Genomic DNA, 14,537 nt, shown 5'->3' with positions numbered 1-14,537 from the left:
GAGGTGGGCCACTCGCTTGGGTGGGCCGCTCGCTTGTGGAGTACGTTACACACCAGTATACGATAGACTATTAACACCACCCGCTCTAACGCTTCCAGCGTACGGATGCGCGAACGAGACCACCATCTTGATGTAGGAGACTCAAACCCATTTCTATTGTAGGAGCACTCTCAGCGCCGTTGATCGATCTTGCGTGTTAATCGAGGTTCTCGGAAAGAGCTCTGGCTCAAGATTATTGATCTAATTGATGAATTTGCAAATTTCACACGGCTTATTTCTCAATCCTTTCTAAAGCGTCCATAGTGACATGGAGAACCCCCTCTAGACTATTAAGGCAGCGGTGAGTTGTTTCCTTGCTTGTGTAGTATAACAAGCCGCCTCACGTGTTTTACAATAGGAGGCTTCTAGGTTCAAGTAGAGCGCGAGGCCCTCAGGGCGCGAAGGCAATCCATGTACGAAATGCAGCCGGTTATACTTCATTGTCGAGTATTGCGTAGAGTTGAATGGCAGGTATCTTTTGGTCCGTTCAATAGTACCGATGTGCCTGCTTACCTTCCTCCGTTAAATACCTACTCTCCCGGCCACCCTTATCCATCACTACAACCCCGCACTATCGCCGTGCTCTTCACCCAATCACTCTGAATCATTCGTTCGTGGGGGCTATAAACTACTGAGCGCTCGGGTCCTAGTCAGAATGTGGGGTAACATATCGAGATGGACTTACTTCGTAGTACATCAGCAATATCTGACCCGAACCCCAGAACAGTGCACTTCTCAAATTTCCATTAGTACTACTGCTTTCATTGTCAAAGCTCACTTGATAAAAGGAACTTTGTATCCATCCAGTTGGTACAGACGCAAGTCACGCAACTATCGTACGGTACAGCAATACGGAATGTCGGCCACCGTAACTCTTACAGCACCAACGCCAGCCTTTACTCCATTGAGTGATCTCAAAAAGGCCCATACACAAAATATCAAGGGTCAATCCAGCGCCAACAATGAAAGCGGAAAGTCTTCGTGGTCTTTAGACGAGAATGGCAGATTTACTGATTGCCCGGGTGGTTCGTTCGGGTCTACTCCTTAGTCTCCCTGATTTGAAAGTAGCTAATCCGTGCCTAGATATCAGCGAGTTCCTAATCCCCGACCACGCAGGCGCCAGTACCACGACGAACGCGCTCCGGTGGAGAGCAAAGAAAAGCTATGCCGCTATTGCTACGTTAGGGCTCGCATTGTTCTATGGCTCAGATAGCCCTCGGCTGCGAACAGTTGGAATAAGCCTGCTCTTTCCTGGTGCAGGATACCTCGCCGTTGGCGGGTTCTTTGGATATAGCGGCTTCATACTCACGGCGGCTTTTTTCCCCCTTTGCATGGTGGCTTGGTTCGGTGCCGGTGGATTGGCATTTCCACTTGCTGACTGGATTTTCTCTGGCCTCATTGCGACTTATTTTGCAGGCCCGCAGCTTGTCGAGTCCTCCGCCGCCACTACACTGGGTCTCGTTGGAGTTGTTTACACGTACTTAGCCACACGGTCGAGCTGTGAAGAAGTCGCTGAAGTTGAGAAAAAAGCCCGTCGAAATGATCTTCTCCTTGAAGCGAACAAGAGATGGGAACTTGAGACCACCACGGCTGGTCCTCCAGGATCTCGAGAGATGACCCTAGATCAGCTTCGCTTCATGCAATGGATCCTGGAGCTTGCGATGCAAGACCATGACGACTATACCAACATGACTAATATCGACCAATTTCAACCCGCCGCATTTCGCTATCAGCTTTACGAATTCGTGAACTGCCTTGGTACATACCAATGCCATTGTGCTCCCAATTTTCACGGATATTTGTCGGCCGCTCAGCGGAATGCGATTGAAAAGTCAATCACTCCTAAGGTGCTCGGGTTTTGGCGATGGGAAAGCCTTTGGGGAAAATTCACCACTGTAAGCCTCCCAATGCTCTTCTCGTCGAAAAAGACTGATGTCGGAAAGAACTATGATCCGGTCATCAAAGATAACATCATGGTAACGGGTTTTCTTGCTCTTGCCATCGGCATTTACCAGCGAAACACGGGAGATACACGCTATGCAAAGCAGAACGCGCTGGACATGAAAATCACCGACAAAAAGTCTTACAAGCATGACTATCACTCGTTATATAAAGCTCTCATCGATAACTGGTCCGAGAGCAAATTTGTTCTGTATCCGTGCGAGGTGAGTCTGGATACGTTCACTCAACATCGGTGTTCTAATTGAGATGTAGCCGAATTGGATATACAGCATGTGTAACTTGGAATCTTACGCTGGGGCTACAGTTTATGAAGACATATACCCGAATGAAAGGAGCCAGAAGTTCCTCCAAGACTTTTACCGGCATTTCGAAGAGGACTTCTTCACCCGGGGCGGCTCATGTATCCCAATCAAGAGCGCTATAACGGGCTTCACCATTCCCGGTCTATGTGGAAGCATGGCGGACACTTCCAATAGCCTGTTTTGCTCCCCTTTTATGCCGACGCTTGCGAAACGGATCTGGCTCATCACGAAAGAGGAAAACGTACGTTTCGATAAAGACGGAAAGATTGATATCATCAACCTCAAGGGCGCCGACGTCATCGACGGCGGAAACTACGAGAAGAACTCCCGGGGCCCTCTAGGTGTGTTTGCGATTACAGCCGCGGAGTGGGGCGATAAGAAGGTGTCGGAAGCTTGCTTGAAGAGGATTGATGAAGAGTTCGCACCGGTAGAAGTCAATCCCAAGACGGGTTCTAAGAGAAATAAAGGAATGGGAACTACCACATCGGGCATGTTGACGAGAGCTCGATTCATGGACGGAGGCGACTGGGCGACTCTGGTCAGACATGGGCCAGCGAAAACCGCTCTCGCTGGTCCTGTGCTTGATTCGGCACCATACCCGCAAGTATTGGTTGCGAAAGCATTCTCGCACACTTCGAAGGTAGCTCTTTCATCGTTCAACCCAAGACCATGGAACTGACGGACATCTAGGATCTAGAGCTTGTTCTCTATAACGGCCAGGAAGAAGGCATTTTCCAGCTTGGGCTGACGAAGTTGCAGCCCGGCGTCACTTACACTGGACTGCCAGGACGAGCCTTTACCGCTGATGGCACCGGGAACGCTGAGATATCGGTCGCGCTCCATGGCCGTACACGCATCCACTTACAGCCCACTGCCAAGTGATGGGACGATCCGCGGGAGGTAGAATGCGGGGAATGATTTTTATTGACGGCTTGCTGCGCCGAGGACTATCTTTGGTGTATAGTTGTTGTATGTACAAATGCTGATGACACTCCTTGTGCTAGTCTCAACATGACTAGTTCGCACCCTTGAATTGACTCCGTGTGAGGCTTGCATGACTCAGGCCGTTCACCCCGCAAATACCCCAGTGGCATCCACAACTTCCCCACACTCCGGAACAGACTGAGGACCTGACCTTCAAACGAGGACATGGGCTGTACCCAGCCAAGTAAAATCAGTAGCCCATGTTCTGGCGCTCCCGCGGCCCCAATGTTTCGCACTTACCTTTCCCACACCTGTAGTAAACCTACACAGTCGAACTTGCCGCCATGACTTCTGGACATGCTGCAGCACATTCTGCAAAGCGCGCTCGAACTCGAAAGGCAGCTCCGGATTTTAATGTGGAGAACACCCCTATCTGGGACGAGGATGCAAAGGAAAAGGCGAAACAGCAGGACCGCATCAATAGGCGTCGTACCCAGAATCGCATATCGCAGCAGTGCGTTCGAGAGAAAGCCCAAGCACATGCGAAACAGTTGGAGGTCTTGTCCGAGATGGTCAGGCCGATCATGCAGACTGCTGGCTCATCAGATGGAGCCTCGCAGACGGCATTGATCCAGAATCAAATGGCTCTTATTGAAGAGAATAAAGAGCTCCGGGAAGCACTCCTGCAGATGCGAAAGAAGCTTCTATCTTTGAGTTCTGCCGCCTCTGCCGTAGCTGGTGAGGCACACCATGCACAATGATAAAGACATTAAAACTGAAAACTGCAGACCATCCTGTGTTCGGCCAACTTTTGCAGAAGGGGAGCTCCTTAAAAAGGCACCGTAGCTGTCGACCTAACGATAGCGAGCTAGATAAGAAAGACCAGTCGAAGGGGGACGAGGAGAGTGACTCTCGCAGTAACTCTGCTGCACGGAAAACAGCTGAATCGTCTATATCCGTCCCTGGCGATCATATAACGGGAGCGGCAGACGATCAAATCGTACCGCTAAATATGCCTTGGACAGAAGGCGATTCTCCTACATTGCAAATGGAAGATATCGGTCCTCCGGCCAAAACATGTGGGCATCTGAACGGGACGCACTTCGACATGCCAGATCAACTCTGTGATCCAGCAATACCGCAGCTCTTCGAACCCGACTTCTCCGACCTAATCGCATCCGCAGAACATTCCGTGCTCAGCTCACAGGATCTCACCATTACAAATCTCCCGTGGATACATCCCCTCCAATTGCCTCCTATGGCATCAGTACCATTCCCGGTTGAAGACGTGGGGCTTCGAAGCAACTTGTTTCCCAATTCAGTATCTGCTGAGATAATACAACTAGCTCAACATATCGAAGAAGCGAGCATATCTTATCTGAGGAAAACAGTGGCATCACAGTCGGAGCGCAGTCTAGAGCACGGGTTCGGGAACGCTAACTCATACGAAGATCACCGGGCCTTAGGCGTCTGCCCAACTCTCTCATCGGAGATCTCAAAGGTTGGAGTATACCTGATGGTAAGGATAGGGGAACAATCACCATATGTCTATGGTACTGGGGCAAATGAAGTGATGGAGAAAGTGTTTCGTTGGCGTTGCACTCCTTCTTTACAGAATAGAAGAGCTATCCCGGAGCCCTTCCGCCCTACGACACTTCAAACAATGAGTATGAACCATCCGAATATCATCGATTTTATAAATTGGGGCTGTATAAGAGATCAGGTAAGCTTTGCCTCCTTCGCCCGTCCCGAAGGCATTGCAGATTAACTTTCCTAGTTGATCTATAAGCACGGAACCTACGACATGGAGCAAATGTTCACCGATCTTTTGTTGAACACCGTCATCGAGATCCCGCAGTTCCAAGTCTCCATCAATATCTTGGACACATTCATCCAAATAGTCTTCAGTACTACAGCAGCTGCATCTTTCAGTGGCAAAGACCAAGACAGTCACGGGATGTCTCCCAGCTTCAACACTACCGCGACGCCTCCGACCATCCGACTCGATGAGCTCCCACGTCGGTGCCGCGAGCACATTATCAATATTGTTCGAGAGATGCCTACACACACGATCCCGAAACTCAAGCTGAAATCCTTGCCCTTGACACAGAATCGCCTGCAGAGGCACCAGTTAGCTTCCAAATGGGGCCTGTATCAGCTGGTTAGTTGGAAAGTCAGTAAGGAATTTGCAATGGTACATCCGGAAATTGATTGCTCGTCCGGTAAGTAGCATTTTAGCGGTTTCTCCTCTCTGGCACGCTGGGCATGAGAAAAGTGGCACAGTCATCAAGTGCTCTGCTCGTATGTACACCTGTCTGCCACTGCATGAAGTGCTTCAACAAGTTTCCACATAGCCCAAGGTGAAGAGCTTCTATCTCGTTCAGATTCCCGAAACGCATTGAAGCAACTCAAGCGGTGGCAGATAGATGTACACGAGACAGCTTATTCTAGAATCAGAGTGCCACCTTTTCCATGCCCCGCGTGTCTGGCTAGCTGAACCACCTTGAACGGTTTCAAGCGAGCAAGCGGGCGAAAGCCTTTTCAAGAGGCAATGATATCGAAGTCCTCGCTAATAACGTCTCAGTCATGTCTCGATATCCGATGTGCAGCTCAACGTTGATTCCTGAACTATAGAACCTAGCCTGAATACTGTGGAAACATGACGGGAGGGCGATGTCGCTCAAGGAGGCCTGCGTGGCAATTCTTCTTGCGTAGCTTTCATTCAACCAGCTGGAATAAGCGGGTAAAGATATTGGATTGAGTCGGTATTATAGATGGGCGGTGATTGGACCGCCCACTTGAACACTGGCGTAGACTCAGAATTTGTTCGCCGATTTGGTTCTCTTCACTTGCGCAGAAACCTTCATGATAATTCTATGCCCCGGCGTGAACTCAAACGGAAGTCTGTGAAGAAGTTGGTGTTTTAGGACCGCCTGGCTTGATGAGAAGCTGCCCGGGATAGATATAGACACATACAATTATGCAGTTAATACAGTTATTACTCCTATCAAAGTTATCAATGATGTTACAGGTGTCTTGAGCTCGAGCTTAGTTAGACTCCCAAGTCTCACCTTGCATCTGACGTGTGAGGCCCTTCATCCTACGAAGGTGTCGCCTGCTACTAGGCGGCAGTCATTAAGGTCACGAGTCACAATAAGCTATACATAAAAGACGCTTATCAGCAAAGGTACAGACACTTCCCCTTGTCGGGTTCGAGGATTTATCTTTGGGCCTTTCCGAATATCCAAACGCCACCAAATGCTTCAAACCAGGGTATCATTCAAAACACGTCGTCCATTTTTGCGTCCACTCTCTCGCCGCCAACTGCTGCTGCTGCAGTAGTGGCCATCGATGGGGTCGAGCCAAGGTCTCTGCCCGAAACCTCGTCTTGAATAAAGACACCGAATCCGGAGAACGCATCACACAATGCTCTCGCGCAATAGTCGTTGATGTCATAGCCCCCAGCAGAATAACGAGGGTCCGTTCGAGCGTTACTTAGGTAGTCCCAGTCGTAGAAATCCTGCTGCGAGAAGTATTCCTTCTCTGCCGACCAGCCTCCGTACGGATCATACGGCTTTTCTGGAGGGGGCGCAACCCGCTTCTTCAGGCCCTTGAACAGAAACGCACTGCTAGCGTCACCGTTCTCTGTCCCCGAGGAGAAGACATCGCCGTCTCGTTTCTTGTCCAGTGCTACTCTCTGGGCCGAGCTCTTCTTCAGCTCCGCTCTCCTGCCTTCTCGCGCAATGCTCGCTGCATCACCCTTCGTTGTGGCGAGCTTGTTGATGATGCCTTTCCTAGCATCAGACTTTTCCTGGCGTTCAAGCTCGTCCTCTCGTCGTGCGTCGGCCCTTCTCAAACGGGTCAACTCATGATCTTCTTCTTCCCGCGCCTTGCGTGAAATGGCCTCTTGAGCAGCGTTGGATTGATTCCGTGTGATTTGCCTCCGGTTCTCTTCCTTGTAAGCGTCCATTTTCCTCCGTGTGTCCTCGACATCGATGTCGTTGATGAGGTTCCATGTGACATTTTCAACTTGTTCTAGATAGTCGTTGTAATTCTGTAGAGTTTCGAAATCGTCTTCCTCCCGGTTGAAGCTAGCCAACAGTTTAGCAGATGATGATACAGAAGGCTGGATTACCTACACACTCGCCACTTCTCGTCTTATGTCCACCTCCCGCTCGACTTTGATATCCTCAAATGTCTGCGTCCTGAACCTCGCTTTGCGGAGCGTTCTTTTGCACCCAGCAATAGGACAGGCTGCTGGACCTTGGGAGAACCTGCGATCCACGCACGATTCGCACATCTTGTGGTAACATTCCGGGTTCACGAGAAAGCGCATGTCAGGGTTCAGATAGCGCGCCGACTTGCAGACCGGGCACATGTCTGCAGACGCGTTAGCAGATGCGGCAGACACGTGCAGCTGCAGCTGGGAGAGTTGGGCGAGCAGCTCACCGCCATCCTCTTGGGCGCGCTTCGACGGGGCCGCGCCGCTGCGCTGTGCGGCCCGTGACATGTTTGCGGAGTATTCTACGAGGTCGTGGTGGAGGAGTGACGGTGAAGTATGAAGGCGGCAAAGGATAGAGGGATGTCTTGAACAAAGTGAAGGAGATTGTTCGGGCTTAAGATTGATAATCAGACTAAACCCGAGCTGGTTCCGCGCGGCGAATCTGGCGGCGGCCGACGCTCCTGCAAGAACCTCAGCTTTCTTCTTTCCACTCAGTCTGAACATCTCAAGCCCACCATGGAGGGCACGCAGCGAGACCCCTTGGCCGACCTCGAGCGGCACCGCTTACGACTAGAAGAGACGGTTGCGAATCTCCGTAAATCTCTGCATCACTGGCACACATGGGAGTTCGAATACGAAGCGCTGAAAGAAGAAATCCAGCGTTTCAAAGGCCAGCCAAGCACCGAGGACATGGTACGCAACGTTGCTGGTCCCTCGGCTTGTATAGCAGCTGACATTGCGCAGGTAAAGATCGGATCTGCCTTTGGAGGAGACCTAGTTAATGAGAAGGGTATGCGAACCTACTCACTTCGTTGTCAACCATTCACTGACATCCTGCAGAAATAAAAGAGCTCATAGGGTACGGCAAGCCGGTAGAACGGGACGGTGCCCAAGTAGTGAATATGATCTCAAGACGGCTAGACTGTGAGCAAGCCCAGGCGTCGCAACTCGGACTATGCTCACAAGGCTAGATGTTCAACAGAATGCCCAAACCGTACAGAAACAACTCGATGGGGCGGAGCGGAAGCTTGAAGCCGCGCTAGTCCTGCTAGAACCCGATCTCGCTGACGAGGAAGGGCTGCCTTTGACAGACATCCATGAAGAGCTGGACGAAGAAGGCAACGTGATCTGTGGGTAGCATATATCCTGGCCACTGATGATGTCCTCTAACAGTGTTATGTAGCAAGCACGCTATTGCATCCGAGCAAAACAGCTCCTGATGTCATGGACACCTTGCGAAAGGCTGGAGCGATCAAGGCAGAGGATACTCTGAACCCGAGCTCCTCTGTGCCACCGGAACCTTCAAACCCGGGAAGCTCACAAAAGCTAGGAGGCTCTATCTCTGAACCCCACAACGATCAGGATAACAAAACCGACAGGACTTTCCCCAAAGAAAGTGCTGACTCCCCTAAGCCAATCTTGTCTAATGCTGATCGAAAGCCATCGTCAGCCAAGAAGTCTGTCGCTTTCGCACAAGACACAGCCCCGCGCGCGTCTTCGTCTAACGAAACTTCTGGAACGGTGCACTCTGGATTGGAGGATGACTTAGCTGCCTTCAATTTCAATCGAGGTGAGAAGGTGATTGAGCTCGACGAGAACGACAAGGAAGTCGCGTCATATCCCATCATTCCCATGACCGAGTCACCTGAGGATGCGGCATTACGACGAGAAATGTTGCAGTATGGTCTTGCAGAGGTCAATTCTGTGGTTGCAGAGATTGACTTGGAAGAGGGGGATGAAGAGTTCTCAGACCTCGATGACGACTACGATGGCGAATATCCGGAGACTGACGACGACGAAGAAGAAGACGAGTATGGCCGTACCGCGCATGCCGTGATTACCGATGATTACAGAAAGGAAATGCTCGAACTCGAGAAAAAGCTGAATGCTCGCATGCTGGAGAGCATTGGCCCGGAATCGGAAGAGACAGCTGTCCCAGGATCAGTAGAAGATGTTCGCAGGCTCGTAGTGCAGCGAGAGGAACCTGAGAAAAAGGTGGTGCCTACATCCACATCAGGCGGAAGAAAGAAAGGGGTGAGGTTTGCTGAGGAACTGGATGTTTCACCTGCGCCCGCGCAAGCGGTCCCCGACAAGCAACAAACCGCACGTCCTTTGGTAGACAGAGCTCCTTTGGCCGATGCGATCATCGAACGGAAACAACCATACAGCGACCATGCTTCAACATCTTCAATCGAAGCGTCAAAGCCTGTCAAAGTGTCACGCTTCAAAATCTCGCGCTCTGGTGCGAGCGTGACCCACTCCACAGAACATATCAGTACAGGCACGGGCACGCCTGCTTCAGATGCCACCCAGTCATTCAATGACAGTGGAGAGGCGTCTGGAGCAACTCTAGCTAATCGAGTGGTGGAGCGAAACGTCGTGGAAGATGACATCGTACCTCCGAATGAGGACGGTCTCGATCCGGCACTTCTGGCTCAGGAAGTCGTTATCGAATATAACAAAAAGCGCAACCGTATGATTCAAGATCAAGGGGGCTTCACGCCCTCAGCAGAGGACATTGAAAGCCCTCTAGTGGAAGAGATAGACGGTAAAGATAAGAAGGTGAGTAGGTTCAAAGCCTCTCGCCTGAAGTCTGGAGGCACATAGTGCGATCAATCCCTTCGAAAACTATTCATTCCATATTCATAGTTGCTGAAGCATACGTGCGACTGGAGGTTCATTCTTCTATCGAATCCGGAACAGTCCAAGGGTTATACCCTCGTGAGAGGTATTCTGAATATACCGCCCCACATGAGACGCGTTCCTAGAGCAAAGTGAGGTCTCTCTGACGTGGCATCTTAGCCTTCAGTATTTGTCATGATTTCGTTTCAGCCTCTACATATCTAGACTCGAGCAATACTGCTCTGGAGCCTAGATATCCCGTTCACCATTTTTATGGCCTCGGGGATTTACCAGGTAGCCAGTAGCTTACTTGGACAAAATCAATAGATTAGTCAATGATGCCGTGCAATATAACTGTTTGCGCCTCTCACGTGTCTTCAAACTAGAAGCCAATGATGAAGCTCCTCTCACCATTTCACCCGTGCAAAAGTTGCCCCACACCGTCTGAATATTTTTGGTGGGGGTTTCGGCTTCGCCAAGAACATGCACCTCTACCTACGCCATCAAGCCAAATTCTCCATGCCACAGCTTCTCCTGTACCCGCACGAACCGAAAGCGCTCTACCCAAAGGCATCTGCGCCGGCATGCCGACCGTGCCAGAGTCGCCGCCAGATGCCGCGAACACGGCGAAGCCCTTCGTCGTCCACCTCCGCCTAGTTCTAGCACCATGGACGGTTCATTTCAAGACTCCCCACTACATACAAGACAGGACCATGGTCATGCTCGAAGGGATCGCGAAGAAGACGTTGGAAGAAACCCGGAGGAGCTCAGAAGTCCGGTCAGTCTATTTAGAAGAAGCCCCCCCAGCCAAGGATCTAACATCCTCCAGTGAAGAAATTGGTACTGAGCCGCCCTTCTGGAAAGACCTTGGAGACCTACTCGAAGCCGCGATTCCGTCTCTCGAACAACGATGCTTCGCTGCCCCAGATCCACAAACACCGGAATACGAAGGCCTATCGGGGCCGCTCATTGCCTCCAACTCGAATACCTTACTCAAGGACCTGGAAAGACTCAATAGCATGGTTTCGATCGCCCGGAACGTCCTCACCGCTGGAGATAAATCGCAAAACCTGGCTGCAAAGTCACAGTTTGGTCAGGAAGTGTTCAAGTTTATCAGCGTGTGCGTGAAGGTAACAGCTAGAGGATATGACGGGGAAGCTGGTTCACAAGACGAGGACAAATGGCAGTCGGTCATTAACTCCTGTATGTGGCCTATCACTCCCATACTTTCCATTTCTGACATTTGTGCCATAAACAGTCAAAAAGCTGCTGATTACCTGCCTTCAATTCCTCAACAACCTCGTGGCCCGGAACGAGCGCCGAAAGCTGATGCTATGGGTAGAGCTATTCGACAACTCCACAGACAGCGTGCTTCCTTCCAGTCATGGCGACCTCAGGACAAAATTAGATTTGTGGCCCAGGCTCCCGGATGATCCTAGTCTATCGTTGAAGAAGTCGTTGCATGGACACGCGGAAGCCCCGAGCCCAAATTGGCCAGACATCCCATTAAAATCGTCCCAGCAGCCTGCATCTTCGCCCTTCCTGCTCTATATTGGAAAGACAGGTATGGAGGTAAAGCGGGATCTCGTGCAAAAGGGTGAAAAGGCAAGTGCGACAGATATCGCTGCCGAGTGCAAGAAAAGGTGGCAGTCTATGTCTGACGAAGAGAAGAATGTAAGCACTTCAATCCCCTTCCATTCATATCCGGTGACACGAGCTGATCTCACCAGAAATGGAACATCCTTTACACCGACATCATTGCTAAGTACCGCGACGAGCTGACCTCATCGAGTGCGTATAAAACGGTCGTTGATCAGCACGCCAAAAACGAAGAAAACGTGCAAGCCCTCGCTCGCAGCATCAATCAACTTCAGATTGAGGTTGATCGGATGCGGAAATCTGTCATTGCCTCATCTAAAGCAGCGTCCGAGGCGGAAAATCGGTCACAGCTAGCCATCGACGATGATGGTGAAGCGCTGCCGCCGTCTCCACTAAAAGAAATCCATCCCTACATTCCAATATCCGCCGAAATGCCCGATGCTCCGCCCGCTGGCGAAGCTGATTTCCGCATGACCTATCCCGCATCGTACGGTGCAGAAATACTCCAACAAGGAAAGGACGATCTCATGAAACGCCTCGAAACATACTCAGAACGACCATCCGTGGCCCAGGCCAGTAACTTGGCGTCTCCATCGTCTCCTCCAGTATTTCCATCTTCGCCTCCTACGACTCATCCACCTGCAGAGGGCGTTGATGATGTCAGTGAAGACGAGGATAGTGAAGACGACTATGATGCAGTCCCTGGCGACGACGGCCGTGGTCTGCTGACAGATGTCCCCTTGATCCTTGGCCCTACCGAGATTGAGGTTTTGCCAATGATAATCATGTCCGGCATCGTAACCCCTGGAGAAGGCACGGTCGGATATGGCTCTACGCCGGATGAGATCATTGCTATCAGGAACATGCATACTGTGCGGTGTCATTTGCTCCTCGCCCAAGATAACGGGCGAAATCTGCTTCGGGAACTTTTAATCTTTGTCGCCGCCTGGGATCTGCGAGAGGAAGAACTCTACTTCAAGTTCATGGTGAAGATAATGGAAGCCATACTTACGAACGGACTGATGCCGTTCAGCTACCACGCTTTCAGAGAGTACGTTCTATGGGTTTTGTTTACAAGTCTAGCATATACTAACTAAATTCAAGGAGCAAGGACATAATTTCTCCCGCCCAAGCTGTCATCATGAAGCTACTCACGAATATTTTCCGAGCACGGCAGTCTGTCCAAATGACACGAAGCATCTACAAAGAAACAGACATAGACGTGGAGAAAGAGGGTCCAGATACCTATCCCATGCGCGTAGATGTGCACATGGTCAACTTCCTGTTAACCGAGTTCCGCCGTCATATTATCCCTCAAACCTGCGCCTTGATCTTTTTACAGGGTCAAATACGGGCGGGTTTTGCGCACCCAGAGGATTTCCCACTCAACCTTTGGGACATGGAGAGGATGTATGAGGGCGTCTACCAATACCTGGAGTTTTTCGCGATATTGACGGAGCACGAAGTATGGAAGAAGATGATGGCCGAGTGGGAAATCACGAGCGAACTAGTCACTCTGCTGAAAGAACTCGATGCTGCTATTCCGAAGGGCCAACTCTCCGTTGCGCCTCTAGCTTCAACGGCTAGGACCAATCCTAGACCAAGTTCTGACCCTGGCCATATTCCACCCGCCTCCGATGCTGTTCCAGTTGCAGTGGAGCGACCATACGACATCGCTGGTGCATCAGGCTCAACAAATCCTGTGGCACCTGATACATATGCTCCCGAGCCGCGACCATACATTGATGAAGCGCAGGATGAGCCATCGGACTTTGAGTGGCGCAATCTCAAGAAGCTAGCAGTGCTTGTTCTCTCATCGCTCGTTTGGAAATCCCGTAAGGTGCAGGATCAAGTACGACCCCTTGGAGGTATAGAGGCCATTCTCAACTGTTGTACGTTTGATGAGCACAATCCTTATATCAGGGAGCACGCAATCATGTGCCTGCGTTTTTTGTTGGAGGGCAATCGAGAAAACCAAGAGCTCATCCGCGAATTAGAAGCCAAGGGGGTGGTCCCCAATGAAGTCCTTGACCAGCACGGTTACGAGACTTACATGGACTCTAAGGGCCAGGTCTTGCTTCGAAGGAAGGAGGCTTTGAAGCCAGGATCGGGTTCGGGGTCAAGTTCAGGACCCGCAGCGACGAAGCAACAGGCGATTAAACCAAAAGATCCGAAGGATTTGGAGATCCTTGTGCAACAAGTCATGAGAGACCTACCGACAAGAGTGCAGGGCGCGAAATTTGACGCCGAAAAAGCTGCTGCTCTTGCGAAACTCGACAAAACCTTTGATGGACGAGGTGGTCGAAGTAGCTGAACACAAAGACGGGGACGGCTTTTGCTGTCCGCTACTAGAATTTGTCTGAACGACGGCACGGTCGACAATCGCCGCGCCAAAATGCGCCGTCAAAGTCGTATTAAGTATGAGGCATCAGGCCCCATGGTACACCGACTGATGCCAAATCAAGAGACGTAAGAAGTCAATGCAGAATTACATGCATTAGCACTATCCCACCCGACTATCGCGCGAGACAACCTTTCCACCACTAGAAGGCCTATCTTAAGTCCTAATAAGCCCGAACATGTCTCCCTCCGACGTGTTATATCAGCGGCAAGCTGCATATATCGGCACAACTCCTCGACTACTTCGAAAAGCTGGAAAATCAGACTTCGAGAGGCGAGATGCAAGAAGGATCAGAACACTTTGGTGGAGATCTTGGAGATAGTTCACGAAATATAAAATATATCAGAAAGTATTCGTGGCTACACGTGGTGATACACGCTATAACTCCGACTTCCAAATTCTAGGGTGAACATCCCAATATCAAATGCGTCCAAACGTGAAGCGATTTTCCCCTTTGCCTTGCTTC

At 50.7% G+C, this 14,537-nt stretch overlaps 5 protein-coding genes across 5 annotated transcripts; 4 read left to right on the top strand and 1 right to left on the bottom strand.

Moving 5' to 3' along the window:
• Window positions 1-895: 895 nt before the first annotated feature.
• On the top strand, window positions 896-3,317 carry BDZ99DRAFT_512419 (uncharacterized protein; the record flags this gene model as incomplete). Its single annotated transcript, XM_033724630.1, has 5 exons — window positions 896-1,064; window positions 1,123-1,934; window positions 1,983-2,204; window positions 2,254-2,943; window positions 2,994-3,317. 5 exons carry the CDS (start codon window positions 896-898, stop codon window positions 3,183-3,185), a joined length of 2,085 nt encoding a protein of 694 aa, XP_033569802.1. The 3' UTR covers window positions 3,186-3,317.
• Window positions 3,318-4,667: 1,350 nt separating this feature from the next.
• BDZ99DRAFT_468777 (uncharacterized protein) lies at window positions 4,668-5,664 on the top strand (the record flags this gene model as incomplete). Its single annotated transcript, XM_033721340.1, has 2 exons — window positions 4,668-4,950; window positions 5,005-5,664. Coding segments are annotated over exons 1-2 (656 nt in total), but the record flags the coding sequence as incomplete, so codon positions are not given.
• A 437-nt stretch (window positions 5,665-6,101) lies between these two features.
• BDZ99DRAFT_468776 (CDK-activating kinase assembly factor) lies at window positions 6,102-7,773 on the bottom strand. The gene is made up of 3 exons (XM_033721339.1): window positions 7,677-7,773; window positions 7,367-7,607; window positions 6,102-7,318 (listed from the first exon to the last, which is right to left on the bottom strand). The coding sequence occupies exons 1-3, from the start codon at window positions 7,735-7,737 to the stop codon at window positions 6,508-6,510; spliced, it is 1,113 nt and encodes a 370-aa protein (XP_033569800.1). The 5' UTR covers window positions 7,738-7,773; the 3' UTR covers window positions 6,102-6,507.
• Window positions 7,774-7,943: 170 nt separating this feature from the next.
• On the top strand, window positions 7,944-10,439 carry BDZ99DRAFT_428276 (uncharacterized protein). The gene is made up of 5 exons (XM_033717188.1): window positions 7,944-8,142; window positions 8,194-8,239; window positions 8,290-8,373; window positions 8,421-8,579; window positions 8,633-10,439. Exons 1-5 carry the CDS (start codon window positions 7,966-7,968, stop codon window positions 10,054-10,056), a joined length of 1,890 nt encoding a protein of 629 aa, XP_033569799.1. The 5' UTR covers window positions 7,944-7,965; the 3' UTR covers window positions 10,057-10,439.
• A 216-nt stretch (window positions 10,440-10,655) lies between these two features.
• Window positions 10,656-14,432, top strand: BDZ99DRAFT_550782 (uncharacterized protein; the record flags this gene model as incomplete). Its single annotated transcript, XM_033726993.1, has 4 exons — window positions 10,656-11,274; window positions 11,330-11,745; window positions 11,802-12,721; window positions 12,775-14,432. 4 exons carry the CDS (start codon window positions 10,656-10,658, stop codon window positions 13,982-13,984), a joined length of 3,165 nt encoding a protein of 1,054 aa, XP_033569798.1. The 3' UTR covers window positions 13,985-14,432.
• Between the last annotated feature and the right edge of the window lie 105 nt (window positions 14,433-14,537).

Source organism: Mytilinidion resinicola (genome assembly GCF_010093595.1).
Source record: "Mytilinidion resinicola strain CBS 304.34 unplaced genomic scaffold BDZ99scaffold_30, whole genome shotgun sequence".
NCBI classification, from domain to species: domain Eukaryota; kingdom Fungi; phylum Ascomycota; class Dothideomycetes; order Mytilinidiales; family Mytilinidiaceae; genus Mytilinidion; species Mytilinidion resinicola.
This window is presented reverse-complemented; position numbering and strand designations above follow the sequence as displayed.

Excerpts from the sequence above, each read along its gene's own strand:
- BDZ99DRAFT_428276 (XM_033717188.1), top strand. The coding sequence starts at position 7,966 with ATGGAGGGCACGCAGCGAGACCCCTTGGCCGACCTCGAGCGGCACCGC. Across the intron at positions 8,143-8,193 it reads AGCCAAGCACCGAGGACATG|GTAAAGATCGGATCTGCCTT; the intron begins GTACGCAACGTT and ends GACATTGCGCAG. Across the intron at positions 8,240-8,289 it reads AGACCTAGTTAATGAGAAGG|AAATAAAAGAGCTCATAGGG; the intron begins GTATGCGAACCT and ends GACATCCTGCAG.
- BDZ99DRAFT_468776 (XM_033721339.1), bottom strand. The coding sequence starts at position 7,737 with ATGTCACGGGCCGCACAGCGCAGCGGCGCGGCCCCGTCGAAGCGCGCC. Across the intron at positions 7,608-7,676 it reads GCGCGCCCAAGAGGATGGCG|ACATGTGCCCGGTCTGCAAG; the intron begins GTGAGCTGCTCG and ends ACGCGTCTGCAG. Across the intron at positions 7,319-7,366 it reads AGACGAGAAGTGGCGAGTGT|CTTCAACCGGGAGGAAGACG; the intron begins GTAGGTAATCCA and ends ACTGTTGGCTAG.